This window comes from Aulonocara stuartgranti (genome assembly GCF_965226115.1).
Source record: "Aulonocara stuartgranti genome assembly, chromosome: 5".
In the NCBI taxonomy this organism is placed as follows: domain Eukaryota; kingdom Metazoa; phylum Chordata; class Actinopteri; order Cichliformes; family Cichlidae; genus Aulonocara; species Aulonocara stuartgranti.
In genome coordinates this window covers 29,318,788-29,346,331 of record NC_138943.1, presented here as the reverse complement: position 1 = coordinate 29,346,331, position 27,544 = coordinate 29,318,788, and the positions used below count along the sequence as shown (strand labels likewise).

Below are 27,544 nucleotides of genomic sequence, written 5' to 3'. Positions count from 1 at the left end.
TCCTATGTGGATCTGGTTCCCAAAAGGATTGCTCAAGAGCCAGGGTAAACTTCAGAAGCTTAACATATTTACATACAGCCTTTGAATGCCAGGGTTATATCACAACAAAAAACCCCCAATATATATATATTTTGTTCATGTTCTTATTTTCAGACCATATTGCAATGTCCTTTCTCTAAAGCTGAATTTTCGGTTTTCCTTCTAAGAAAGTTCTTTGCATCAATCAAACAAACATTTTTGGTTAATAAACACTGATGAAACGAATGACAAATGGTTTCAAAGTCAAACTCTCTTTTACTCCTTATTTTACTCGTATCCTCGGTTAATAAATAAAACACAAAAATAGATTTAAGAGACAGTTTAATAACCAATGATACCGTTTACTGGCTGATAGCTGTCTGTTGTGCTAATATTTACGGAGGGGGAGGGGCACGGACGCGCTTCTTCGCTGGGTTACGGCTCAGACCGGATAATGACGTCACTGTGCTACGTGGAAAAGGAAGCAGCGAGCAAGCTAATGCTAGCATTGCTACAAGTTGTGAGCGACCAAAACAAACGATGACAACCAAGGAAAGTAGCCGTGAAATTTGGGATTAGACGTGAGAATGGTCTGAATTTGCGATGGTTGCAGAGTTCTGGGGATAACTGTATTCCTGCATGACTGACCTTTGGCGTGAAAGCGATTTTGAGGGCCAGCTTGTCAGTTTTCGATCCGAAACTATAGTGCATTGGTACTGTCCATATACACCAAAGGTATGCATTGCTAACTAGCTGTTTGGTAACTTGCTGTCATCAAAGCTTGGAGTGGACAGTCCGTTTTTTGACAGTGCAGATTATTCCCAACCAGTCGGCGTTGATTATATATCTATATAAAAAAATGGAAAAACGGAAAAAATAAACGTATTCTTCTGCTGACGCTGAATTCGCTCTAACATCCGTGTTACAAATCCTGAACTTGGAGTTTGTTTGCTGTCTTGCCTTATAAGCAAAATGAGTTGGTTCAACGCATCTCACCTGTCCAGCTTCGCTAAACAAGCTTTAACATCAGCTCAGAAGTCAATCGACCGAGTTCTGGACATCAAAGAGGAGGACCAGTGGGATGGTACAACTGTAATGCCCCACCACGGTAAGTAATTAATGTAATATAGCGTGTTAACAGCTAATGTTGATGTATGTAAATGATATGCAAATGTAAAATTAGAAGCTAAAGCTATCGAAAGACTTGACATAAATAATCTTTCTCAGCAGATGTCACATTACCTGGAAAGCTTTCATTAAGTGGAGGCTGGGGGTTGACACAGTGGGAAGCACCCACCGAGGAAAAGACCATCACACCACCCCCTTCATCGGAAGCCATCACTACTCCCGTCACTCGTACTGTTGTGGATGAATCCGAAAATTTTTTCAGTGCCTTTTTGTCACCTGGAGATTCACAGGCTGTCACCAAAACTCAGGTTGTGTCAGTACCCCCTACTAAGTCTCAAAGGCGGCCTCAAGAGAAAGAAAAGCAAATCAAAGAGGCTGTTGTCCAAAAAGATGTGGAGAGTCAAATGTCATTCGTGGTTGAGGATCCTCAATCTGGACCTGCTGATAAGATCCATGAGAGTCAGAAAGCTGGTGAGATCCAGGTGGTGGAGATCAAGCCCTCACCAGCAGACACTGTCCTCCTGCAGCCAGTTTCTCCTGTTTCCTCTTCCAGTGATCTTCCTTGTGACTCTGACAGTAAAGCAAGCAGTGTGAAAACAGATGCTGACTCAGTAGTTTCTGTTGACTCAAAAGCAGAGCAGTCACACACTTCAATAGAACACCAACCAGAGAAGGATACCACAGATTCCCCTCAACCTAAGAGTGCTGCCCCTTCTGATCCGTCACCTCCCGTATCCACTAAGGAAGTACTCCTAGAGCATAAAGACTCAAAGACAGAGGATCGTCAGAATGATACACCCTCTCCTCCAGTTAGTGCTTTCTCCTCAGGAACCTCAACCACCAGTGACATTGAAGTGCTTGACCATGAGAGTGTGCTGAGCGAGAGCTCAGCCAGCTCTAGACAAGAAACCGGTGAAGGAAAGACTGGCCTTCACCTAATGCAGGGCTCCTTCCAGCTTCTCACTGCCTCCACATGTGGAGATTTTCCTAGACTAGAAGACTACCCAAAACTCACAGAGAGCTGTGGTTCCTCCTCAGATGCATTTGAGCGTATTGATTCCTTTAGCGTGCAGTCACTGGATAGCCGGAGCGTCAGTGAGGTCAACTCGGATGACGAAATCCCTGGCAGTCGGACTCTAGCATCCGTCACTGCGGGTCCTGCCCCTTTAACAGTGCAACAAGCTGAATGTCAGAAGCAGGAAGGTGGAGAGGCAGCAAAGGTAGATGAGAAGGAAGAAGATGACGAGGAGGGATTCACTGAAACAATGCGGGAGCAGTCGCTGGATGAGATGGAGGAAAGCGGACGAAGTGCGACACCTGTGAATAGCGAGCAGCCCGAAGACTTGACAGAGCAGGAGGCTAATCTCACACTGTCTGATGCCACCGCTGCAGCTGAAGAACAGATCACTCCACCAATCACTGCAGAAATGAAAAGTGCCTCAACTGTCCAGATACTGGAGCTTCAGAAGGTAACCAAATGCTGTCTGCATCTGGTCCTGTCATTTGAAAAGATTGTTTATGCAATGCACATACTGCCAGATCTAGTTGGAAAAAGTCCATATTGCTTCTAAAATCCATTGAATACAACCTGCAAAATGGTTACTGCTCAAAGAAGGGTAGGTTTTTATCTGTAACTGAAAAGTAATGTATAACTGATGAAGTGGCAAATGAGTCACATTTAAAAATAATAAATTTACAAAAAACATTTTTAGCATAGTTTTTCTCCTCCATATGCAAGAAAGGGAGAAATTGCTTTGTTAGATTGTCATGTCACAGCATCATGACAGCTTGTGAACTGTACAGCGCTTGATCTTCAGCGCATTTAGTGTGACTTTAGGTACTTTGTTTTTTCTGTTTAAGATTATTTTAAAGCTTCTTTTTAACCAGCAATTTTGTTGAATATTTGCTTAAGAAAGGACTAAATCGTTTACTTGGTTGTATTAAAAGTAGTCATGGATTTATTTTCAGTGAATTGAGTAACAGTGCTTATAATCTAAGTAATGTTTCTCTTTATCCATAAATATGTATTTACCTGACAAATTGGAATCTTTATTGATAAACTTTAAGAATTTCGCTTCTTGTTAAACAGAACCAAATGATTTCTTTTGCGACATTTTTAGAATCTTCTGTAAATACAGAGCATGTTGTGGTCACGTTATAGGTTATTGATGAGCTATCAGGGCGCCTTGAGAAGAGAGAGTCTCAGCTGCTGGCAGTTAGCAAAGACAAGGCCACACTGGAGGAGGAGTGTGACAATCTGAAAGAGTGAGTATGAGGCAGACACCTGGTTCACAAAGGAAGTGTAAACAGTCTTACCAGGAGTGCTGGTCTTCCGGATATGTAGGTGAGATGAAATGTCACCAGCATAATGCCACTGTGCAAACACTGAGCAAGCAAGGGGAGAATAAGTCAATCTGATTTAATGAAATGGATTTCTAAATTGGCATGACAGTACTGTAAGAGTCTGCTAAGAATTTCAAATCCTTTACTTAAAAATTAAGTGACTCTGAATTGTCATACTAATCTACTAGTATGGATTTTTAAACGCTGGCTTGGTCTTGAGGTTGTCTTTCAAAATGAGCTTTTAAACTAATGAGGTCTTTCATCCTCCAGTGAAGTGATAGGTCTGAAGGAGGAGAGCTCCACTGTTCAGTCCCTGAAGGAAGAGTTCACCCAGCGTATAGCAGAGGCAGAAAGGAAGGCTCAGCTGGCCTGCAAAGAGAGAGACATAGCTAAGAAGGTAATGCTAAGAGCTCTTAGTCTGTGACTTGTTAACTTATGATTAACAAAATAAATGAAAGGTGCTGACCTTTCATGTATTTCTCCTACCACAATTACTTCTAGATGGACAATTAAAATTTTACATGTCCAAAATTTTTGTGGCAAAGATTTTATTTTATTCTTTTGGTGCTGTAGGAGATAAAGGGTTTGCGAGAGGAGCTTTCCACAAGACTAAACGCCAGTGATACAATGGAGATCATCAAGGAGAAGGAGGAGCAGATCAGAGGTCTGCTGGAAGAGGGTAAGACTTGTTTATGGAACATGTTTTTTTTCCACCGCAACCAACAGATGGCATAATCAACACTTGGTAGGACAGTAGCTCTTACTTGTTAGGTTATTACTGATTAAATGGTAAATGGCCTGTATTTATTTAGCGCTTTACTAGTCCCTAAGGACCCCAAAGCGCTTTACATATCCAGTCATCCACCCATTCACACACACACATTTTAGCCACAGCCACCCTGGGGCGCACTGACAGAGGCGAGGCTGTCGGACACTGGCGCCACTGGGCCCTCTGACCACCACCAGTAGGCAACGGGTGAAGTGTCTTGCCCAAGGACACAATGACCGAGACTGTCCAAACCGGGGCTCGGACCGGCAACCTTCCGATTACAAGGCGAACTCCCAACTCTTGAGCCACGATCGCCCCACTTAGCATCACATATCGGCTTTGTTAAAGTGTCTGAGTAGGTTTTTATTTTTCTCACTTTTAGGTGAAAAGCTGTCCAAACAGCAGCTACAGCACAGCAACATCATCAAGAAACTGCGTGTGAAGGAGAAGGAGAGTGACACAAAGATCACCAAACAACAAAAGAAAATCAAGGATCAAGAGGAAGAGCTGAGACAGCTCCAGCAGGTAGGGATTTGGGATGTGTTCAATACTACACTTGAATAAAAGTTCATACCCAACTGTTATTTAAAGCATTTTAGTTTTAAGGCAGTTTAGTTTGAGTTTTTGTGTTTAATTTCATTTTCCTGGATCAACTTATTTTGTTCTCTCTTCCTTCCCTCACCTTTAACCGATCACGGCTTCCAGTTCTTCCTGTTAAGAGGGAGTTTTTTCTTTTCACTGTCGCCAAGTGCGTGTTCATATAGGGTTCATCTGATAGTCGCTATTATTTTAGGGTATTTTACTAGAGATGGACCGATCCGATATTACGTATCGGTATCGGTCCGATACTGACCTAAATTATTGGATCAGATATCGGAGAGAAATAAAAAATGTAAACTGATCCATTAAATATCAAAAAAGCACCTCACAAAACTTGCGACACAGCGTAACTTGGCTCATAACGGTAGCACGTCGGAGCAGTGTGCGTCACGTGATAGTGCTGCTGTGTGTATTTGTAGCCAAACCGTCATTTCATCTCCGAGGAAGTGATCCCAGAGAGAAGTAAAGCAAATGTGTAAGTTCATCTCTGAATGTTTGTAAAGCATTCCCGCGTTAAGCTTAACAACATATGGACCAACTGCCTCTCTCTCTTCCTTCCTCTCCTGCTGCTACTTCAATCATGAAACTGATCAATGATCAGCTGATCGGCTTTTCTGTCGTGAGTCCGTCTCTCTTCTTTGTTTTTGGCCCACTTCGCGCCAGAAAGAGGAAACCAGCAGCTGAACAACAGCAGCACGTTTCAGCTTGATAATCTGTTGTTAGAATTTATATATTATTACTTTCTACACCAGGATCTTTTTCTACGTAGCTGACGCTGGTAACTGTGCAGGAGCCGATCTAGCAAAGTTTAGCCAGGGGGGCCGATAGGGCATTAACAGGGAAAAGGGGGCACAAAGACATACTTTTCTTTCTTATTCTCATTTAAAATGTTGAGCTTTTAATAAATAATTATCCGAATCTTACACCCAAAGTTTTAATCTGATGTAGAATATATAGAAGTCCATTACTGTATATAGTAACTATTAAGTCTAATATACCCTAGTAAGCTATACTACTTTTTCCTTTGGGAAGATACCATCTGTGCAGTCTGCAGTTCTGTTGAAGAAAGATGTTGAATCTATTTAATTATTGTAGAAAATGTTTTTATTTCTGTGCATTTTTTTCTTCACACTGCATCAAATTAAAGTTGATTACGTCGATTAAGCATCACGAGGTGGAGGGTGTTTCCCTATTTTTTTTTTTTTGCTGGGAGTTTGCAACCCTATTAGTTAGGTTGCTTAATATTTCTGCTAAGTACTCTTTAAAATACCAGAATAGGAAGGATGGAGTAGGTTTAAGGTTATTAGATTGATCAGTTTTGCTGAACTATGAAATATTTTGGGTGCAGTGTATTTTTTACATACAGGTATATCAGAATAGCTTTAGTGTTTGTTTTTGTAACTTGAGTATGAACTTATACAAAAAGCTGCAAGATATTAAAAAAACGTTTTATTGATTAAAAAACACTATATCGGATTCATATCAGTATCGGCAGATATCCAAATTTGTGATATCGGTATCGGACATAAAAAAGTGGTATCGTGCCATCTCTAGTATTTACCTTACAATGTAAAGTGCCTTGAGGTTACTGTTGTAATTTGGGGGTTTATATATGCAATTTAATTTAATTTACAATAATTTTTAAGAAAATGTTATCATAATTTTTAATTAAAAACATAATATTAATATTATTAATTCTTTGTTTTCAGTGTTTAGTGGTTAAATCTTATGTTGGAAGAATCAAAAGGTACCTGTTAATTAGTTTATAATTAAGCTGAACTTGCTCGTAATTGTGCTGATTGGGAGCGTTTTTATTCTTCAGCTCTCATTTTATGGGAATTCATTTGGTTTTATTACAAGAGGGGTTTACTTTTATTGCATGTTTTGGCATGTCCTTTCAGTAATGGTACTAGATGGGGCTTGTTTTAAAAATGAAAGTAATTCCAAAATGCTTTCAAGCTCTCAACAGCCTCCTCTGCCCTGTTTTAAATGAAAAAGCCCCTTGAATCATACTCTTGAGACTGTGGAAAATAAAAATGTCACTTTCCAAAATGATGAGTAAATGCACACCTTAAGAACACTGTTACATTTGCTTACACTGTTAAACAATGCTGCTCATACTAGTTTTCTCAGTTTGTTATGGTAGTGTGGATTATGGCTTCAACATGGTCACGTGTAACGTATGGTATGTCAAGCCAAAGTCTTATACTTTGTTTTCTTGCAGGAGATCTAAAGAAAACAATGTTGTAAATCATGGCATTTACTAGTCATTTATTACTGGTAAATGTAACATGATAAAGTCACTTTTTCTCAGTTGTTTTTTTTTCTCAAACACATTTGTATCTCATTTGCCCATCCAGTGTAGACAATTATTGATATTTACTTCAACTATAAAATGATCATGGTTTCCTGTTATGTGCAGGTTCTAGATGGAAAGGAGGAGGTGGAGAAACAGCACAGAGAGAACATCAAGAAGCTGAATGGTGTGGTGGAGCGCCAGGAGAAGGAACTGAGCAGGCTGCAGTCAGACACTGAGGAGCTGCAGGAGAAAAACAGGAGCCTCGAGGCTGCTCTGGACAACTCTTATAAGTAAGCAAACTAACCTCATAAGCTTGCAACATGACAAATTCTTTGCAGATCCTAAATGGTCACTGTATTCGTAAAGACATTCATATGTTAACCAGAGCTATTAGAGTGCACTCATCCATGTTGTTTTCTTTTTGCAAAGTTTTTTCTCTCCCTATGTTTCCCTTGATACTATTTCCTCATTGCCATATTTACACTGTGAAGACACAAATTTTGGCCAAAAGCCAAAAACTAATTTGTGTGAGTCAGGCTGATTAAATGTTTTACAACCACGAGTTGAACTTTGATATGTATTTTAAAACAGAACAAGCCATGTGGTTGTTTTTCCACATGCCTTTCATTTAAAGTGACAATTCATGGCCATGCTCGTTCCATGTACACTAAGGCTACGTTCACACTGCAGGTGTTAATGCTCAATTCCGATTTTTTGATCAAATCCGATTTTTTGTCTGCTTGTTCACAATACAAATAAAATGTGACAGCAAACGCTCTCTAGTGTGAACGGTCAAAGCGGCCCGAATGCTCAAAAGAAGACGTCACACACAACGCGCTCTGTTTATACCCAGACCAAATAGTATTGTTTGACTGATGGCCCTTAATATAAAGACTTCGGACTTTACGTTTCCCAATTTTTGTTTTAAGTTATTTTATTTACATAATAATGTAGATAACCTAATAATTATCCTTATTGCTGTTTTAGAGGAGCGGTGCTTCAAAGGATAGCTGCAGATTTCTGTCAGAATCTGCAGATTATACAGTACAAATAACATGCTCACGTTTCTCCAACGTTGTCTTCCCAACAGTTTCACTAACATCTACGCTTGATGGCCAGGAAGCGTTTGCAATGTCTTCTCCGGAGCTGATAATTGGCGTCTGTCTTGTGTCAGTGACGCAAAAGACAGATTTAATGTGACATGACCATTCACACAGCAGTCGCTTTCTAAAACATCGGATATGTATCGGATTCAGTACCACATACGAAAGTGACCCAGCTCTGATTTGAAAATTCACACTGTCATACCATGATCGGATATGGGTCGCATAGGGTCAAAGAAATCGGATTTGATGCGCTTTCACCTGCAGTGTGAACGTAGCCGAAGGCATCTCATTATTATATTACCTTAGAGCCGGGACCACTCTAAATAAATATACATAGATACATGTGCTGATTGTAATATTTATGGAAAGTCACAGTGATGATGGTCTTCTTCAATATCTCTGTTAGGGAGCTAGCAGAACTACACAAGGTAAATGCCAGCAGAGCCAGTGAGGCTGAAGAGGTGGCTCTGAGCAGGGAGACTCAGGCCAGAGAACAGCTGAGTCTGGCTCTGGAGAAGGCTCAGGAGGAGGCCAAGATACAACAGGAAGCCCTAGCAAACCAGGTAACACTGGGCCACACACTAAATATATAAAACACATGTGATAAACATCAACTATAAGATACTCAACATTATATTGTTGTCTAATGCTGTGTACAGGTGGCTGACCTGAGGCTGGCACTGCAGAGAGCAGAGCAACAGCAGGCCAGGAAAGAAGATTATTTGAGAGAGGAGATCAGTGAACTTCAACAGGTAGCATACTATTTCCAACTAAATTATCTCAATAGACGAAAAATACATTTTGATAGAAGAAAATAATTTTACAACAATTTCGTGGTACATGTACAATGACAGTAAAGAGCTCATCTTTTTTTAAATATAGCAACAGAATTCTTTTTTTAATGCATGCCATCATTTCTTGTCTTCTGTCAGAGACTTCAGGATGCAGAAACTAGGAACCAGGAGCTCAGCCAGAGCGTTACCTCTACCACGCGACCTTTACTGCGACAAATTGAAAACCTACAGGCCTCACTGGGTGGTCAAACGGCCTCGTGGGAAAAACTTGAGAAGAATATCTCTGACAGGCTTGGTGAGACTTAGGGATTTAAGCTTTTACACCATGTCTGTGTAAAACAAACAGCAAATTACAGTATCGTAGAAAGTGGGGAATAAAAGCTTGATTTGTTTTTGCACCCCCTCTAAACAGCGGATGCCCAGGCGCAGCTAGCCATTGCTGTGGAGAAAGAGCGATCAGCAACAGAAGAACTGTTGTCCATTAAGTCCCAGTTAGCCTCTCTGGAATCCCAGAATTCCTTGCTTCGGCAGGAGAAAGCCAGGCTTCTGGCACAGCTGGATGCTGAGAAAAACAAGAGGGAGAAATTGGAAGATGAGAGCAGCAGGTAATAAATTTAAAAAAACCAACCAAACAAACTGGAGTCTACAGGGTTAAGTGCTCATGTAGATCATCCCCATCATCATGTATACCGCGTTTACTGTATGTGGCTTATATGTGGAGTAAAAGTAAACATATGTGTGGTTAGTTTGTTTGATAATTATCAATTTTTGCCGTTTGGTTGTTGGTGGCTTTTCTTTGCTTTGCACAAAAAAAAGTGTTAGTGTGACTGTCAAAAATGGGATTGTTCTCCACGTTGTCAGAGAGGCTTTGTGTAGAACTTAGAGCCTGACTTTGAATTTCATTTGTCTTTTTTCGCTGTGGTTTTTCTTATTGGTTCCAAAAACCTGCTTTGAAACATCAGTTAACAACACAAAGAGTTTGAGCAGCACAATGAAATGCTGCATTTATTGCATTAGTTGCTCTGAATGAAATGAAATCTCTTTGGTTGTGGTTTTATGTTGTGCCAATAGAAAAATATTCTGTGTCAAGATTAATGGTGAAAAACATCTTACAGTCTCTGCTAGGCTTTGTTTGTAGATTGCAGTTTGGTTTTGTTCTTTCATATGTATGTGAAAAGAAATGAGTAGCTCGGGTTTTTCTCAGTGAGACAGGAAAACTGAGTCACAGTAGTCTCGCTTGTAATGCTAATCCTTCCTGGAGTGCTTTTGTTTTTCAACAAAGCCATTTGTGACTGTGAAGCTGAGGCCCCTCAACACCCACTCATGTGTCAGCACGTGGTTTCAGTGGCAGACTGTTTTCTTTGATGAGGAAAGCAGAGGGTGTGGTGGGGCCAGTGGCGCAATGGATAACGCGTCTGACTACGGATCAGAAGATTCTAGGTTCGACTCCTGGCTGGCTCGTCACTGTTTTTGGTCTTTTAACAAAAAACAAGTTGTTTGAAATATAAATACATTAGATATAAACCTTTTTTTTTCTCCCTGAGGAACCATGTAGAAAAGTAGAAAAGTAATCCTTTATATCACACAGTTAGGCTTTCATTTGTAGCATTTCACAGATGTATTGCACTGTTTTTATTGCTGTTTAATTTTTTTTGGTGACTTCTTGCTCATTTTATCAATGTAGGGATCGTGTTGAATTGGAAAACCTGCAAGGAGAACACAATCGAACGTTAGAGGAAACAAAGAAAGAAAAGGTACCAAAAAAGCTATTTTCTACTTATGATGTTGTCCTGTATGAAAATGATTTCTCATGGGCATCTTTTTTTTTGCTCCTTCTACCAGTTACTGCTGACTAATCAGTTAGAGATGGAGAAGATGAAGGTAGAGCAAGAAAAGAAGAAATGCTATTTGGCACAGGAAGCATTCAAGGAAAAGGTTTGAGAGAATCTCTTATGTGTTGTTTTTTTTTTCCTTTTCTTTTCTGTTTTGACTTTTCTTCATTCAGTCATGACTTCATTATTTCAATTGTGTCCTATCAGGAGCGAAAGGCCACGACACAATCAGTTGGAGAGGCCCTAGCATCATCTACACCCTCCTTGTCTCGCTCCAGCTCGATGAGTGGGGCAGACAATGGGCTGCACACTTCTGTTCTTTCACAGGTGCATTCTACTTTTCTCATAGAGGTAGTTAGGAATATGATAAAAAAGGTTAAGCTCTGTAAACTGAAGATGAGTTTTTAAATGCTGTGATGTCCTTTTGTACATTATTTTTCTCCTTCTTCTTAATCCATCTGCAGGATGACTCTTTAGACCATTCACTGGGCACTATGACTATGTCCATGTCGATGAGTGGGACCAACCTGTATGAGGCGGCCAGACTGTCTGGAGGCTCCAGCATCATAGAAAACCTCCAGTCTCAACTCAAACTGAGAGAAGGAGAGATAGCACAGCTGCAGGTAATGTCGAATTAAAATTTTAGTGATTAGGCTGTTGCTTCTGCTATCAGCAAATGCACGCAGTTATTTGTACTGCACCTCACCTTTTTGTCCTTTTCTTTTTCTCCCCTTTTTAGCTTGAGATCGCTAATCTGGAGAGGAGACGATCTGTGATGGCACAGGAGCTGGTTCGACTCACAAATCAAAACGATGAGATGGAGGAGAAGGTGACAGAGATCCCAAAGTTGAAAGTTCAGCTGAAGGTACAAGGCTGTACAGCGCAGGGAATTAATGTTATACATTTTCCATGCTGCCAGATGTCAAAACTTGAATTGAATCATATTTCCTCTTGAGAGGGCTTATTTGCAGAGTGTCTTCTGATTATTGTGGCTGTGCATTTCAGGATCTGGAGCAGAGGCATAACACCATTCTGCAGATGTATGGAGAAAAGGCTGAAGAAGCAGAGGAGCTGAGACTGGACCTTGAAGATGTAAAGAATATGTACAAAACCCAAATCGATGAATTGCTGAAGAACCAGAAATAAACCAGTTTCCTTTACGTGTTATTTTGGGGCACGAATCAGCTGACAATATCAACAATAAATGCATTCACAAGAAACAATGAGGTAGAACTTTTAAGTTGAATCACTGTGTAAGAAGGAAATTCATTCATATTTGTTATTTTGTTTTAATTGATTATCATATGCTTTATTTAAGTGTCAATATTGGAATTGTGCAAAGCATACAATGAATACAGAATCAGTATGTGAAGAATTGTCGACGTTGACTTGACTCGTCCATCTGGAATCTTTGGGAGTTTGCTTTCAAAATTTCTTGTGATTGAACCTTTAACATAGTATTGTATAGTTTAAATTGTATGAGCTGGTGAAGGTTTTTTCACTATATGAATTCATCCAACATTTCTTTATAATCAGAAAGGTTTAAGATATATATAAAATGTATTGTACAGAGAAATTTATGTATTGTTCTTAACACCTTACAGATCACAAAGTGTGGTGTAGGCCTGAGTAGTCTTTGAGTGAAATCCTGAAGATTGGATTTCAAACTTTATACATATGTAAATTAATATACATTTATTAGGTTAGTAAAAAGTAAGTTGGTTCTTTATTGTTAAATCACACAGAAGATCGAATTTTCATTGCATTCAAATAAAACACTACATCTCAGTGCAACACAACAATAAATCTGTTCTGAACAATTCTATGTGTCTCTTTCACTTTTTGGCAAGACTAAAACTTAAAAAAATGACTGATACAAATTACTAATGCCATATTGTAACACCTAGAATGTGAGATGATATTCTGAAACTGAGTGGCCTTAGTTACATTTGAATAATATTCTGTAAGAGACAAAGCACATTAACAAGTTTGCACTGAATATTTGTGTTTTTATTATTAAACTGAATGATGTATTTTGTAATAACGTGGAGTGTGGAGAGCGTTATAGTGCCGTTTACTATCAGAAAACTGCGGTGGACAGCGCCACCCTATGGCCGAATGTTCGTATTACATGCCGGTGTAAGGTTTCCGGTGTTATGGCGACCGCCGGTCACTGCATCGCTTCAATCTGGGGAAAGCAGACTGCATTCAGGTAAACTGTCTCTCATATAAACTTATAGCAATCTTTTATAGGCAACCACTGATAAGGGTCTCGTTTCTTTTAAAGGTTTTGTTTCTCGGAAATGTAAAAACATTTTTTCTTGCTCCTTTTCTTGTACTGCCTCTTTAGTCTATCTTAAAATTAACGTTAAGGGGGCTCCTTGTCTTTGTCAAGAACTTAAAGGCTAGATGTTAGCCTCTGCATAGTATACTTCAGTTACCGGTCAGCCTCAGTTCGTATTTTCCTTTTTTTTTATCCACAGACGAAGAAACGTTTAAGTAATGCGTTATAATCACAACAACTCCTCAATCTCATCTCACGTGCCTGTTAGGTCACTATTGACGGTCGCGACGTAGAGGTAAAGTTTAGTTAACTTGCTAATTGACCGGAAGCTAGCTAAAACTTAAGAATTAATTAAACGCTCTAAAAACGAAGTTTTCATGCGCTCGGAGAGCTCCTGCACGTCAGAAACTCGAGGAAATGAAGCCAGATTTCTCAAGGGCTTTTTAAAAACTACTCCTTTTAAAGATTTAAAATATACCTAACCATAATCGTAAAAAATAGATACAATTCGTCGGTGACGTGTTTTAGGCTTACTTGTGTTCCACAGGTATTACTGAGTTTGATCAATATATGCTTAGCCGGTGCTTTGATGTAGCGCTCTTAATTTCATGTCTCCAGTTACATCAGTACCACCGCCTTAACGTCACACACATTTAAGCTTTACCTAACTGTATCATCGTTACCACCAGGAGAATATGCAATTAATGACCGATAACGTTAACCTTCACCACCTATTGTTACCAAATGTGCAGCATAAGGCAGTTTCCTCGTTTCCTTCCCTTCATTTGAATGTGAAACTGTGTGGGAGCCATTTGTTATACAGAACAATGTGGTATCTGCTTTAAGAAAGGTCACAATGTACTATTCAATCATCAGTCAATGGTATTGGGACGAAGGCTCCAGGCTGTGCAAGAACATGCATACTTTTGACAAAATAGCATTGATCATGCAAATTTGGCTGTTGTGTAAATACCAGGTACTGCACTGGCTACCTGCATATTAGGTCACATTATTACCAGTGAATATTTCTCATTTGGCCCTGCAGCCTCAGTTGTGCTTACTAACGGAGAAAGGTCACTAACACTAACAAAAACAAAAAAACAAAAAACGTTTCCTTTTGTGAAGCTTAGATCTGCCCAGAGCTACACTCCCATGCACTTGCTTGTACCCACATGCTTGTATACTCCAGTGTTAAGTTTTACCCATTGCAAGTCTGAGTCTGTTTCTCTGCCTCTTGCCTTTTCACAGTGTGCGGTGAAGGGAAGCATCTATTTCGCATGTCTGTGTAATTCTGACTATGCTGCTCCTGGTAGCACTGAGCATAGTTTTTTCACCCTTTGTGGTAATCACTGAGACGCCTGAAAACCCACACCACAAACCACCAACACCAACTCTCAACTACAGCACGATCTCCCTGCCACCAGAGCACGTACCCTATTTCCTGAACAACAACAAGAGGGTCGCCAAGCGATGCCGCCTGGACCCGCTCTGCCCTTTTAAAGTAAGATATGAACTTGGTTGGAGTTAATGTTTGTTCTTTACTTTACTTTCAGAATACGGTAAAAAATATAACAGGTAACCTTGTTAACTTATGACTCACATGAAAATGGTTAATTAATTATTTTGCCTGTGAGTATAGGCATCATGCGAGCTATTTCCTTGTGATCCACACAGTAGTAATTTTGAAATACAGGATTTCTGTGCATTGGTTTAATGGATATTGTTTTCCTGAACTCAGAAAGAAGAAACTTAACAGTTTATTTTGCTTTGTCTGTGCTTCTTTACAAGAGAGAGACTCCTCTAAATAGAAGCAGCTGAATTAAAAGCTTGTTAAAATCGTATTTTGGTGAAACTGCAAACTTTCCACGTGGTTTTTGTAAGACTTAAGTGAATAAAGTTAATTCTGTTAATTCAAAATAACTACACAACTAAGTGCCTGGGGCCATTGCTTCTAGACAGACTTTGCATCAGCTTAGTTAGGTTAGTTAGGTAAATGGATTAGCAGATAATCCATCACCACTGCTGTGTCTTTCACATTGCATATTACATTCTGTTTCTAATGGATTTTCTAAAAGAAAGATAAGATTTAATGTAACTTTTCTTTCTTTCTTTCTCTCTCACACCCTCTCTCTCCTACATACACACACAACACTGCTTATATTAATTTGTATTTTGACAACAGGATGCACTCCAGGATCTGTCTTTTTGTTGGGGTTATGAGAAGAACTGTGATCCAGAGAAACGCTTCAGCTATCCTATGTGCACCAAAGCTGACTCTGGATGGTACTGTCCCTCACATCATATTCAGTGAAATTACCAAAGTTATTGTCGTGATTTTTAAATTAAGAAATTTTGGATTTACTGAGTTGCAGTGTATGTAATTTTCCACAGTATAAGTGGTTTCATGCAAAGTGTGCGTCATCGATGGTGTAATGGTTGTGCTTTTGCTGATTTGTCTGAATCTGTCAGGGCCCGTTCACTGGATGCCGCCCAGGAACTTTTCTGGAAGCAGGCTGATTTCGGCTACGTCAAAGAGCGCCTCTCTGAGCTCAAAACACTCTGCAAGGCTACCCGGCCAGTAAGTCTGCTCATTTCCTTAGTTCCCACACGCCTTTGAGTCAACAGGAAGAAACAACAGGTAGAAATAGACGCAGTATTCAACAGGAGTCCACAGACAATGAGCCTAAAATAATTTCAAGTTCAAAAGCAGTGGTATAGAGAGAACCTAGTAAAGAGGCCACTCTCATGGCCTTTAAGGTCCACATTTTGCTGGTCACCTGAATACTAAATATTTATGAATTTGCATTTCAAGGGGGACTCCTCATTAAAGTGTTGTAGTCACATTAGATTCTGCAAGGCTACAAATCTTTACCTGGACTTACGAAAGCCACGCAGAAGTCATGAGAGGTCAGTGCAATTTGAAAATACAGTTTTTATTTTTATTTTTTTAAACATCAATGAGTATGCTTTGAAAGTCAACTGTGTTTATGCTGCAGGTACAAAGAGGACTTCATTCAGACAGGAGAGATTGGTGGACACTGCAAACTCATCAAGGAAGCACTTGTTGGAGAGGGCGACCACAAAAGCCCCTTGCAGTCTTGGTGAGGCAGGACAGATACATTCACATGAATCCTACACTTAGCAATCAAACTACAATGAATGGCTTCTGTTGAAATCTTGAGCTTGTGTTAATAATCTTCCGGAGCCACTGTTAACAAAAGAAAGCTGGATGTTTGTCCCACTGATTTCCTTGATTTACAAATATAAAACACAATGTCAAATACTGAAACACATCCACAAATAGGGATGGGTATCGTTTAGGTTTTATCCGATACCGGTGCCAAATCGGTACTTTTGAAACGGTGCCGGTGCTCAAACGGTGCTTAAAGAATGGAGAACACAAAATTGGTCCAAAAACCTCTCATGTTCAGCTGGTTTTTTGTAAAAAGATAACAATGTTAGCCTTTTCTGCAGCTATGGGGCATATATGGTATCACTCTTGGCTGGAAGCAGTGCTTAAACAATGGAAAAAACACAAACTTTATCCAAAAACCTCTCATGTTTAACCGTTTCCCTCTTTTTCTTTGGTCATTTTAGCCTTTTTGGCCAGGGTGAAGGGAGTATCTGCCATCAAACAAGAAGACAGCCGCATGTAGCTATGATGATGTTTGCTAGTTCACCTTACATGCATTAATGTAATAACGTGGTTAGCCTACTCAACGTAAATTACACACGAACAACATTAAGCTACTCACGCAGAGAAGAACGGCTGCTGCTGCCATCATCATCCGTCATCATTTCTGCTACACTGGCAGGGCTAGGGGCCAGGACTCTACTCTTCGGGTTTTTGGGGATGTTGCTAACTCCGGGTCCGATAACAGGCAACCCACCCGCAGTAGATGCGCTCGGTGTGAGGTCTCGCAGCAAGCTATCAAATACGGCGCATTTCTTGGCTTTTAAAAAAAAGCCCGCTATGCGTCGCCAGGTGTTTCACCGGATTTGAGGTGTTACCTCCTTTGACAGTATCACAGTATCAGCTTAAAGCACTTGTTGCAGGCTGCTGAGTTTGCATCTTTTGCTGTGAAGTACAGCCAGACTTTTGACTGCTTCACCTTGGGCATTTTTAATCTGTAGCTCTGCTCTAAAAGAACGTACGTACCTGGACCCGCCTACTATCCTCGGAAACGTAAAATGATTGGCTAGAAGTGTATCACAGCTCAGGGAAAAAAAGCACCGAAATAAAGCACCGAAATGTGCGCTGCTTTTCGGTCTGGTTACTACCGTTTAAGTCAGAACCGGTGTGGAATGGATACGCTCTTAAATATTGTACAAATTTGGTCAGAGAACAAACTTTGACCTCACCTGACCTTTTGATTTTCTTGGCGGGGGGCCAGTGGCGCAATGGATAACGCATCTGACTACGGATCAGAAGATTCTAGGTTTGACTCCTGGCTGGCTCGAAGGGTCTGCTTGCTTTTGTGCATATTGGGAGCAATGCTGTCAGTTTCGGAGGGTGAAAACCACCGAGGCACAGCGTTTTCAGACAGTGCATCTGAGCTCCTCTGATACTCCTAAAACCATAAGGGATCACCAAAGGTTTTCCTTCAGCCAGAGCTTGTCCTTCGTCTCGCTCAGTTCCCCCGTAGCGTTCTTTGGGTACCTTCCAAGGTTTAACAAATATCCAGCTAGAATGATCACATTTACTCACAGCAGCCAATCTCATGGTGTTCCCTCTGTCTTATAGCGTCCTGATGACATCTAGGTCGTGCTAGGTTGTGGATGATGAGAGTCAAACCTTAAGTACTGTAAGTACTGTATGCGTTGGCTTACACTACGCAATGACTTTCAAATGTCCCCTATTACTGATGGCAATTTCCCAGTCTAAGAAAGCTAGCGTGTCATTTTTCATATCCTTCCTGGTGAACCTGATGTGTTTTTGCACCACCTTAATGTCATCTGTGATTGGTTTTACATCCCGAAATTTGACTTTCACCCAGGCGTCATCCACATATTTGAACCAGTGGTGTTCGAGGACAGGATGACTTAGCAGTCTTTGTTTCCCACTTCCTGCTTATAAGAGTTAGCCACAATGGGTTAAACTGGGGAATTCATGGTGCACCCACACACTCACACTTTGTTGGTGTTGAGGGTGGTCCTGTTGGTGAGGGTGGGGTCAGCCTGTAAGCTCTTATGAACTAGCACCACTTCTTCGGTAGCTGTAAGACAACGGAAGAGAGTTCTACCATTGTAAGTGACCGTAGTGTCCTCTGCCTACATAACGATATGGCTGACCTTCTTCATGAAATCCATAGCGTTCTGAGGATGGCGTTTCCAGCTGCCTACCGACGGCTTGAGGACCGAAGCCAAAAGCCTTTCGATATTGTATGTAGCACAGTTGATCGTGCAGACAATGGGTCTTTAAATTACCTCCTGTTTATACAACTTAGGCAAACAACAGAGACTTGCTGTAGCTTCCAGACAAAATCTTTGCTCACTTGTCCACATCCTTGGTGTTTGTCTCTTTAACTGGCCTTGGAGGACCCGCTCTGTCGCATGCCAATGTGTCTTGTGCACAGTAAGTAGATGAGCCTGCCTCTACTCCCTGGTCTTAGGCTATTTATGCAGTGTTAGACAGCATGAAAAGTATGACTGAATTCACTTCTCAGTGAATTCAATCACCTTTGAAGCTTTTTGTCATCTAGAAGAGTTGCAAGTCTTTTTGGGCCCAGCTCCTCTTTTGGTTTTAAAACATGGTAGGTAAATCAATGTTTCTCACCAGTTCGTTTAGCATCTGATTCTGTGGCTTTGGGAAGATTTTAGTAGCTTGGAGGCCTTAAACAGATGATGTCATTTGCAGACTTTTAGGAGTAATCCCAGCCTGTTTAGGTCTGAGGCTAAATCTCAAGCGGTTCCTGTAGTCTGCCATCTTACATGCCACCTGCTTATACTCACGTAGCAGCTTCAGGCAGTCCTTGCCAAAGGGAGGCAAAATGTCTGGATGGATGTTCAACCAACCGCGTAAGGAAATCCGACAAAGTTGATTGTGCTCACCTGGAAACTAGAAACAGTATAAACAGAATCAACATTGTGGGATTTTTCTTACCTGGATGTTTTGAGCCTGCATTAAGAGATTTTGCTTTCTGGAATATTTTGAAGGATTATCTTTGAATTCTGCAGGCGATCGAAGTGTGACCTGACCTCACCTGCCCTTTCAGGGATCATTGTAGGTGGGCCAGTGGCGCAATGGATAACGCGTCTGACTACGGATCAGAAGATTCTAGGTTTGACTCCTGGCTGGCTCGCAGCGCGTGCTTTTTTTTTGTGTTGGAATGGATACGCTCTTAAATATTGTACAAATTTGGTCAGAGAACAAACTTTGACCTCACCTGACCTCTTGATTTTCTTGGCAGGGGGCCAGTGGCGCAATGGATAACGCATCTGACTACGGCTCAGAAGATTCTAGGTTCGACTCCTGGCTGGCTTGCAACGCGTGCTTTTTTTTCGTGTTGGAATGGATACGCTCTTAAATATTGTACAAATTTGGTCAGAGAACAAACTTTGACCTCACCTGACCTCTTGATTTTCTTGGCGGGGGGCCAGTGGCGCAATGGATAACGCATCTGACTACGGATCAGAAGATTCTAGGTTCGACTCCTGGCTGGCTCGAAGTGTCTGCTTGCTTTTGTGCATATTGGGAGCAATGCTGTCAGTTTCGGAGGGTGAAAACCACCGAGGCACAGCGTTTTCAGACAGTGCATCTGAGCTCCTCTGATATTCCTAAAACCATAAGGGATCACCAAAGGTTTTCCTTCAGCCAGAGCTTGTCCTTCGTCTCGCTCAGTTCCCCCATAGCGTTCTTTGGGTACCTTCCAAGGTTTAACAAATATCCAGCTAGAATGATCACATTTACTCACAGCAGCCAATCTCATGGTGTTCCCTCTGTCTTATAGCGTCCTGATGACATCTAGGTCGTGCTAGGTTGTGGATGATGAGAGTCAAACCTTAAGTACTGTATGCGTTGGCTTACACTATGCAATGACTTTCAAATGTCCCCTATTACTGATGGCAATTTCCCAGTCTAAGAAAGCTAGCGTGTCATTTTTCATATCCTTCCTGGTGAACCTGATGTGTTTTTGCACCACCTTAATGTCATCTGTGATTGGTTTTACATCCCGAAATTTGACTTTCACCCAGGCGTCATCCACATATCTGAACCAGTGGTGTTCGAGGACAGGATGACTTAGCAGTCTTTGTTTCCCACTTCCTGCTTATAAGAGTTAGCCACAATGGGTTAAACTGGGGAATTCATGGTGCACCCACACACTCACACTTTGTTGGTGTTGAGGGTGGTCCTGTTGGTGAGGGTGGGGTCATCCTGTAAGCTCTTATGAACTAGCACCACTTCTTCGGTAGCTGTAAGACAACGGAAGAGAGTTCTACCATTGTAAGTGACCGTAGTGTCCTCTGCCTACATAACGATATGGCTGACCTTCTTCATGAAATCCATAGCGTTCTGAGGATGGCGTTTCCAGCTGCCTACCGACGGCTTGAGGACCGAAGCCAAAAGCCTTTCGATATTGTATGTAGCACAGTTGATCGTGCAGACAATGGGTCTTTAAATTACCTCCTGTTTATACAACTTAGGCAAACAACAGAGACTTGCTGTAGCTTCCAGACAAAATCTTTGCTCACTTGTCCACATCCTTGGTGTTTGTCTCTTTAACTGGCCTTGGAGGACCCGCTCTGTCGCATGCCAATGTGTCTTGTGCACAGTAAGTAGATGAGCCTGCCTCTACTCCCTGGTCTTAGGCTATTTATGCAGTGTTAGACAGCATGAAAAGTATGACTGAATTCACTTCTCAGTGAATTCAATCACCTTTGAAGCTTTTTGTCATCTAGAAGAGTTGCAAGTCTTTTTGGGCCCAGCTCCTCTTTTGGTTTTAAAACATGGTAGGTAAATCAATGTTTCTCACCAGTTCGTTTAGCATCTGATTCTGTGGCTTTGGGAAGATTTTAGTAGCTTGGAGGCCTTAAACAGATGATGTCATTTGCAGACTTTTAGGAGTAATCCCAGCCTGTTTAGGTCTGAGGCTAAATCTCAAGCGGTTCCTGTAGTCTGCCATCTTACATGCCACCTGCTTATACTCACGTAGCAGCTTCAGGCAGTCCTTGCCAAAGGGAGGCAAAATGTCTGGATGGATGTTCAACCAACCGCGTAAGGAAATCCGACAAAGTTGATTGTGCTCACCTGGAAACTAGAAACAGTATAAACAGAATCAACATTGTGGGATTTTTCTTACCTGGATGTTTTGAGCCTGCATTAAGAGATTTTGCTTTCTGGAATATTTTGAAGGATTATCTTTGAATTCTGCAGGCGATCGAAGTGTGACCTGACCTCACCTGCCCTTTCAGGGATCATTGTAGGTGGGCCAGTGGCGCAATGGATAACGCGTCTGACTACGGATCAGAAGATTCTAGGTTCGACTCCTGGCTGGCTCGCAACGCGTGCTTTTTTTTCGTGTTGGAATGGATACGCTCTTAAATATTGTACAAATTTGGTCAGAGAACAAACTTTGACCTCACCTGACCTCTTGATTTTCTTGGCAGGGGGCCAGTGGCGCAATGGATAACGCATCTGACTACGGCTCAGAAGATTCTAGGTTCGACTCCTGGCTGGCTCGCAACGCGTGCTTTTTTTTCGTGTTGGAATGGATACGCTCTTAAATATTGTACAAATTTGGTCAGAGAACAAACTTTGACCTCACCTGACCTCTTGATTTTCTTGGCGGGGGGCCAGTGGCGCAATGGATAACGCATCTGACTACGGATCAGAAGATTCTAGGTTCGACTCCTGGCTGGCTCGAAGTGTCTGCTTGCTTTTGTGCATATTGGGAGCAATGCTGTCAGTTTCGGAGGGTGAAAACCACCGAGGCACAGCGTTTTCAGACAGTGCATCTGAGCTCCTCTGATATTCCTAAAACCATAAGGGATCACCAAAGGTTTTCCTTCAGCCAGAGCTTGTCCTTCGTCTCGCTCAGTTCCCCCATAGCGTTCTTTGGGTACCTTCCAAGGTTTAACAAATATCCAGCTAGAATGATCACATTTACTCACAGCAGCCAATCTCATGGTGTTCCCTCTGTCTTATAGCGTCCTGATGACATCTAGGTCGTGCTAGGTTGTGGATGATGAGAGTCAAACCTTAAGTACTGTATGCGTTGGCTTACACTATGCAATGACTTTCAAATGTCCCCTATTACTGATGGCAATTTCCCAGTCTAAGAAAGCTAGCGTGTCATTTTTCATATCCTTCCTGGTGAACCTGATGTGTTTTTGCACCACCTTAATGTCATCTGTGATTGGTTTTACATCCCGAAATTTGACTTTCACCCAGGCGTCATCCACATATCTGAACCAGTGGTGTTCGAGGACAGGATGACTTAGCAGTCTTTGTTTCCCACTTCCTGCTTATAAGAGTTAGCCACAATGGGTTAAACTGGGGAATTCATGGTGCACCCACACACTCACACTTTGTTGGTGTTGAGGGTGATCCTGTTGGTGAGGGTGGGGTCATCCTGTAAGCTCTTATGAACTAGCACCACTTCTTCGGTAGCTGTAAGACAACGGAAGAGAGTTCTACCATTGTAAGTGACCGTAGTGTCCTCTGCCTACATAACGATATGGCTGACCTTCTTCATGAAATCCATAGCGTTCTGAGGATGGCGTTTCCAGCTGCCTACCGACGGCTTGAGGACCGAAGCCAAAAGCCTTTCGATATTGTATGTAGCACAGTTGATCGTGCAGACAATGGGTCTTTAAATTACCTCCTGTTTATACAACTTAGGCAAACAACAGAGACTTGCTGTAGCTTCCAGACAAAATCTTTGCTCACTTGTCCACATCCTTGGTGTTTGTCTCTTTAACTGGCCTTGGAGGACCCGCTCTGTCGCATGCCAATGTGTCTTGTGCACAGTAAGTAGATGAGCCTGCCTCTACTCCCTGGTCTTAGGCTATTTATGCAGTGTTAGACAGCATGAAAAGTATGACTGAATTCACTTCTCAGTGAATTCAATCACCTTTGAAGCTTTTTGTCATCTAGAAGAGTTGCAAGTCTTTTTGGGCCCAGCTCCTCTTTTGGTTTTAAAACATGGTAGGTAAATCAATGTTTCTCACCAGTTCGTTTAGCATCTGATTCTGTGGCTTTGGGAAGATTTTAGTAGCTTGGCATGCGACAGAGCGGGTCCTCCAAGGCCAGTTAAAGAGACAAACACCAAGGATGTGGAAAAGTGAGCAAAGATTTTGTCTGGAAGCTACAGCAAAAATGCAGTGCGTGCATTTTTTCGTGTTGGAATGGATACGCTCTTAAATATTGTACAAATTTGGTCAGAGAACAAACTTTGACCTCACCTGACCTTTTGATTTTCTTGGCTGGGGGCCAGTGGCGCAATGGATAAAGCATCTGACTACGGATCAGAAGATTCTAGGTTCGACTCCTGGCTGGCTCGAAGGGTCTGCTTGCTTTTGTGCATATTGGGAGCAATGCTGTCAGTTTCGGAGGGTGAAAACCACCGAGGCACAGCGTTTTCAGACAGTGCATCTGAGCTCCTCTGATACTCCTAAAACCATAAGGGATCACCAAAGGTTTTCCTTCAGCCAGAGCTTGTCCTTCGTCTCGCTCAGTTCCCCCGTAGCGTTCTTTGGGTACCTTCCAAGGTTTAACAAATATCCAGCTAGAATGATCACATTTACTCACAGCAGCCAATCTCATGGTGTTCCCTTTGTCTTATAGCGTCCTGATGACATCTAGGTCGTGCTAGGTTGTGGATGATGAGAGTCAAACCTTAAGTACTGTATGCGTTGGCTTACACTATGCAATGACTTTCAAATGTCCCCTATTACTGATGGCAATTTCCCAGTCTAAGAAAGCTAGCGTGTCATTTTTCATATCCTTCCTGGTGAACCTGATGTGTTTTTGCACCACCTTAATGTCATCTGTGATTGGTTTTACATCCCGAAATTTGACTTTCACCCAGGCGTCATCCACATATCTGAACCAGTGGTGTTCGAGGACAGGATGACTTAGCAGTCTTTGTTTCCCACTTCCTGCTTATAAGAGTTAGCCACAATGGGTTAAACTGGGGAATTCATGGTGCACCCACACACTCACACTTTGTTGGTGTTGAGGGTGATCCTGTTGGTGAGGGTGGGGTCATCCTGTAAGCTCTTATGAACTAGCACCACTTCTTCGGTAGCTGTAAGACAACGGAAGAGAGTTCTACCATTGTAAGTGACCGTAGTGTCCTCTGCCTACATAACGATATGGCTGACCTTCTTCATGAAATCCATAGCGTTCTGAGGATGGCGTTTCCAGCTGCCTACCGACGGCTTGAGGACCGAAGCCAAAAGCCTTTCGATATTGTATGTAGCACAGTTGATCGTGCAGACAATGGGTCTTTAAATTACCTCCTGTTTATACAACTTAGGCAAACAACAGAGACTTGCTGTAGCTTCCAGACAAAATCTTTGCTCACTTGTCCACATCCTTGGTGTTTGTCTCTTTAACTGGCCTTGGAGGACCCGCTCTGTCGCATGCCAATGTGTCTTGTGCACAGTAAGTAGATGAGCCTGCCTCTACTCCCTGGTCTTAGGCTATTTATGCAGTGTTAGACAGCATGAAAAGTATGACTGAATTCACTTCTCAGTGAATTCAATCACCTTTGAAGCTTTTTGTCATCTAGAAGAGTTGCAAGTCTTTTTGGGCCCAGCTCCTCTTTTGGTTTTAAAACATGGTAGGTAAATCAATGTTTCTCACCAGTTCGTTTAGCATCTGATTCTGTGGCTTTGGGAAGATTTTAGTAGCTTGGCATGCGACAGAGCGGGTCCTCCAAGGCCAGTTAAAGAGACAAACACCAAGGATGTGGAAAAGTGAGCAAAGATTTTGTCTGGAAGCTACAGCAAAAATGCAGTGCGTGCATTTTTTCGTGTTGGAATGGATACGCTCTTAAATATTGTACAAATTTGGTCAGAGAACAAACTTTGACCTCACCTGACCTTTTGATTTTCTTGGCTGGGGGCCAGTGGCGCAATGGATAACGCATCTGACTACGGATCAGAAGATTCTAGGTTCGACTCCTGGCTGGCTCGAAGGGTCTGCTTGCTTTTGTGCATATTGGGAGCAATGCTGTCAGTTTCGGAGGGTGAAAACCACCGAGGCACAGCGGTTTCAGACAGTGCATCTGAGCTCCTCTGATACTCCTAAAACCATAAGGGATCACCAAAGGTTTTCCTTCAGCCAGAGCTTGTCCTTCGTCTCGCTCAGTTCCCCCGTAGCGTTCTTTGGGTACCTTCCAAGGTTTAACAAATATCCAGCTAGAATGATCACATTTACTCACAGCAGCCAATCTCATGGTGTTCCCTCTGTCTTATAGCGTCCTGATGACATCTAGGTCGTGCTAGGTTGTGGATGATGAGAGTCAAACCTTAAGTACTGTAAGTACTGTATGCGTTGGCTTACACTACGCAATGACTTTCAAATGTCCCCTATTACTGATGGCAATTTCCCAGTCTAAGAAAGCTAGCGTGTCATTTTTCATATCCTTCCTGGTGAACCTGATGTGTTTTTGCACCACCTTAATGTCATCTGTGATTGGTTTTACATCCCGAAATTTGACTTTCACCCAGGCGTCATCCACATATTTGAACCAGTGGTGTTCGAGGACAGGATGACTTAGCAGTCTTTGTTTCCCACTTCCTGCTTATAAGAGTTAGCCACAATGGGTTAAACTGGGGAATTCATGGTGCACCCACACACTCACACTTTGTTGGTGTTGAGGGTGGTCCTGTTGGTGAGGGTGGGGTCAGCCTGTAAGCTCTTGTGAACTAGCACCACTTCTTCGGTAGCTGTAAGACAACGGAAGAGAGTTCTACCATTGTAAGTGACCGTAGTGTCCTCTGCCTACATAACGATATGGCTGACCTTCTTCATGAAATCCATAGCGTTCTGAGGATGGCGTTTCCAGCTGCCTACCGACGGCTTGAGGACCGAAGCCAAAAGCCTTTCGATATTGTATGTAGCACAGTTGATTGTGCAGACAATGGGTCTTTAAATTACCTCCTGTTTATACAACTTAGGCAAACAACAGAGACTTGCTGTAGCTTCCAGACAAAATCTTTGCTCACTTGTCCACATCCTTGGTGTTTGTCTCTTTAACTGGCCTTGGAGGACCCGCTCTGTCGCATGCCAATGTGTCTTGTGCACAGTAAGTAGATGAGCCTGCCTCTACTCCCTGGTCTTAGGCTATTTATGCAGTGTTAGACAGCATGAAAAGTATGACTGAATTCACTTCTCAGTGAATTCAATCACCTTTGAAGCTTTTTGTCATCTAGAAGAGTTGCAAGTCTTTTTGGGCCCAGCTCCTCTTTTGGTTTTAAAACATGGTAGGTAAATCAATGCTTCTCACCAGTTCGTTTAGCATCTGATTCTGTGGCTTTGGGAAGATTTTAGTAGCTTGGAGGCCTTAAACAGATGATGTCATTTGCAGACTTTTAGGAGTAATCCCAGCCTGTTTAGGTCTGAGGCTAAATCTCAAGCGGTTCCTGTAGTCTGCCATCTTACATGCCACCTGCTTATACTCACGTAGCAGCTTCAGGCAGTCCTTGCCAAAGGGAGGCAAAATGTCTGGATGGATGTTCAACCAACCGCGTAAGGAAATCCGACAAAGTTGATTGTGCTCACCTGGAAACTAGAAACAGTATAAACAGAATCAACATTGTGGGATTTTTCTTACCTGGATGTTTTGAGCCTGCATCAAGAGATTTTGCTTTCTGGAATATTTTGAAGGATTATCTTTGAATTCTGCAGGCGATCGAAGTGTGACCTGACCTCACCTGCCCTTTCAGGGATCATTGTAGGGGGGCCAGTGGCGCAATGGATAACGCGTCTGACTACGGATCAGAAGATTCTAGGTTCGACTCCTGGCTGGCTCGCAACGTGTGCTTTTTTTTCGTGTTGGAATGGATACGCTCTTAAATATTGTACAAATTTGGTCAGAGAACAAACTTTGACCTCACCTGACCTCACCTGCCCTTTCAGGGATCGTTGTAGGTGGGCAAGTGGCGCAATGGATAACGCGTCTGACTACGGATCAGAAGATTCTAGGTTCGACTCCTGGCTGGCTCGAAGGGTCTGCTTGCTTTTGTGCATATTTTGGAGCAATGCTGTCAGTTTCGGAGGGTGAAAACCACCGAGGCACAGCGTTTTCAGACAGTGCATCTGAGCTCCTCTGATATTCCTAAAACCATAAGGGATCACCAAAGGTTTTCCTTCAGCCAGAGCTTGTCCTTCGTCTCGCTCAGTTCCCCCGTAGCGTTCTTT

The 27,544-nt window shown here is 42.1% G+C and overlaps 2 protein-coding genes across 4 annotated transcripts in view; both read left to right on the top strand.

Moving 5' to 3' along the window:
* Positions 1-441: 441 nt before the first annotated feature.
* Positions 442-12,709, top strand: tmf1 (TATA element modulatory factor 1). 2 transcript variants are annotated; one of them, XM_082532673.1, is made up of 17 exons: positions 442-1,126; positions 1,249-2,615; positions 3,308-3,411; positions 3,760-3,886; positions 4,063-4,168; positions 4,641-4,783; positions 7,281-7,447; positions 8,670-8,826; positions 8,923-9,015; positions 9,196-9,352; positions 9,470-9,662; positions 10,742-10,811; positions 10,900-10,992; positions 11,097-11,216; positions 11,354-11,512; positions 11,629-11,754; positions 11,895-12,709. In XM_082532673.1, exons 1-17 carry the CDS (start codon positions 991-993, stop codon positions 12,033-12,035), a joined length of 3,459 nt encoding a protein of 1,152 aa, XP_082388799.1. In that variant the 5' UTR covers positions 442-990; the 3' UTR covers positions 12,036-12,709. The 2 variants fall into 2 exon arrangements, with proteins under 2 accessions (XP_082388799.1, XP_082388798.1); XM_082532672.1 differs by having other exon boundaries at positions 1,246-2,615.
* Positions 12,710-13,009: 300 nt separating this feature from the next.
* The window catches only part of eogt (EGF domain-specific O-linked N-acetylglucosamine (GlcNAc) transferase), a 43,759-nt gene continuing 29,224 nt past the window's right edge, over positions 13,010-27,544 (top strand). Inside the window, exons 1-6 of one of the 2 annotated variants that reach the window (XM_082533861.1) lie at positions 13,010-13,101; positions 14,422-14,674; positions 15,356-15,456; positions 15,643-15,751; positions 15,986-16,080; positions 16,170-16,274. In XM_082533861.1, coding sequence (XP_082389987.1) covers positions 14,471-14,674; positions 15,356-15,456; positions 15,643-15,751; positions 15,986-16,080; positions 16,170-16,274 — 614 coding nt within the window. In that variant the 5' untranslated portion in view covers positions 13,010-13,101; positions 14,422-14,470. Of the gene's footprint in view, positions 13,102-13,162; positions 13,469-14,421; positions 14,675-15,355; positions 15,457-15,642; positions 15,752-15,985; positions 16,081-16,169; positions 16,275-27,544 lie in introns of those variants that run through there. The other variant, XM_082533862.1, reaches the window with a different exon arrangement.

Coding starts and splice junctions, on each gene's coding strand:
- tmf1 (XM_082532672.1), top strand. CDS start 991: ATGAGTTGGTTCAACGCATCTCACCTGTCCAGCTTCGCTAAACAAGCT. Junction 7,448..8,669: donor GCTCTGGACAACTCTTATAA/GTAAGCAAACTA, acceptor TATCTCTGTTAG/GGAGCTAGCAGAACTACACA. Junction 8,827..8,922: donor AGGAAGCCCTAGCAAACCAG/GTAACACTGGGC, acceptor TGCTGTGTACAG/GTGGCTGACCTGAGGCTGGC.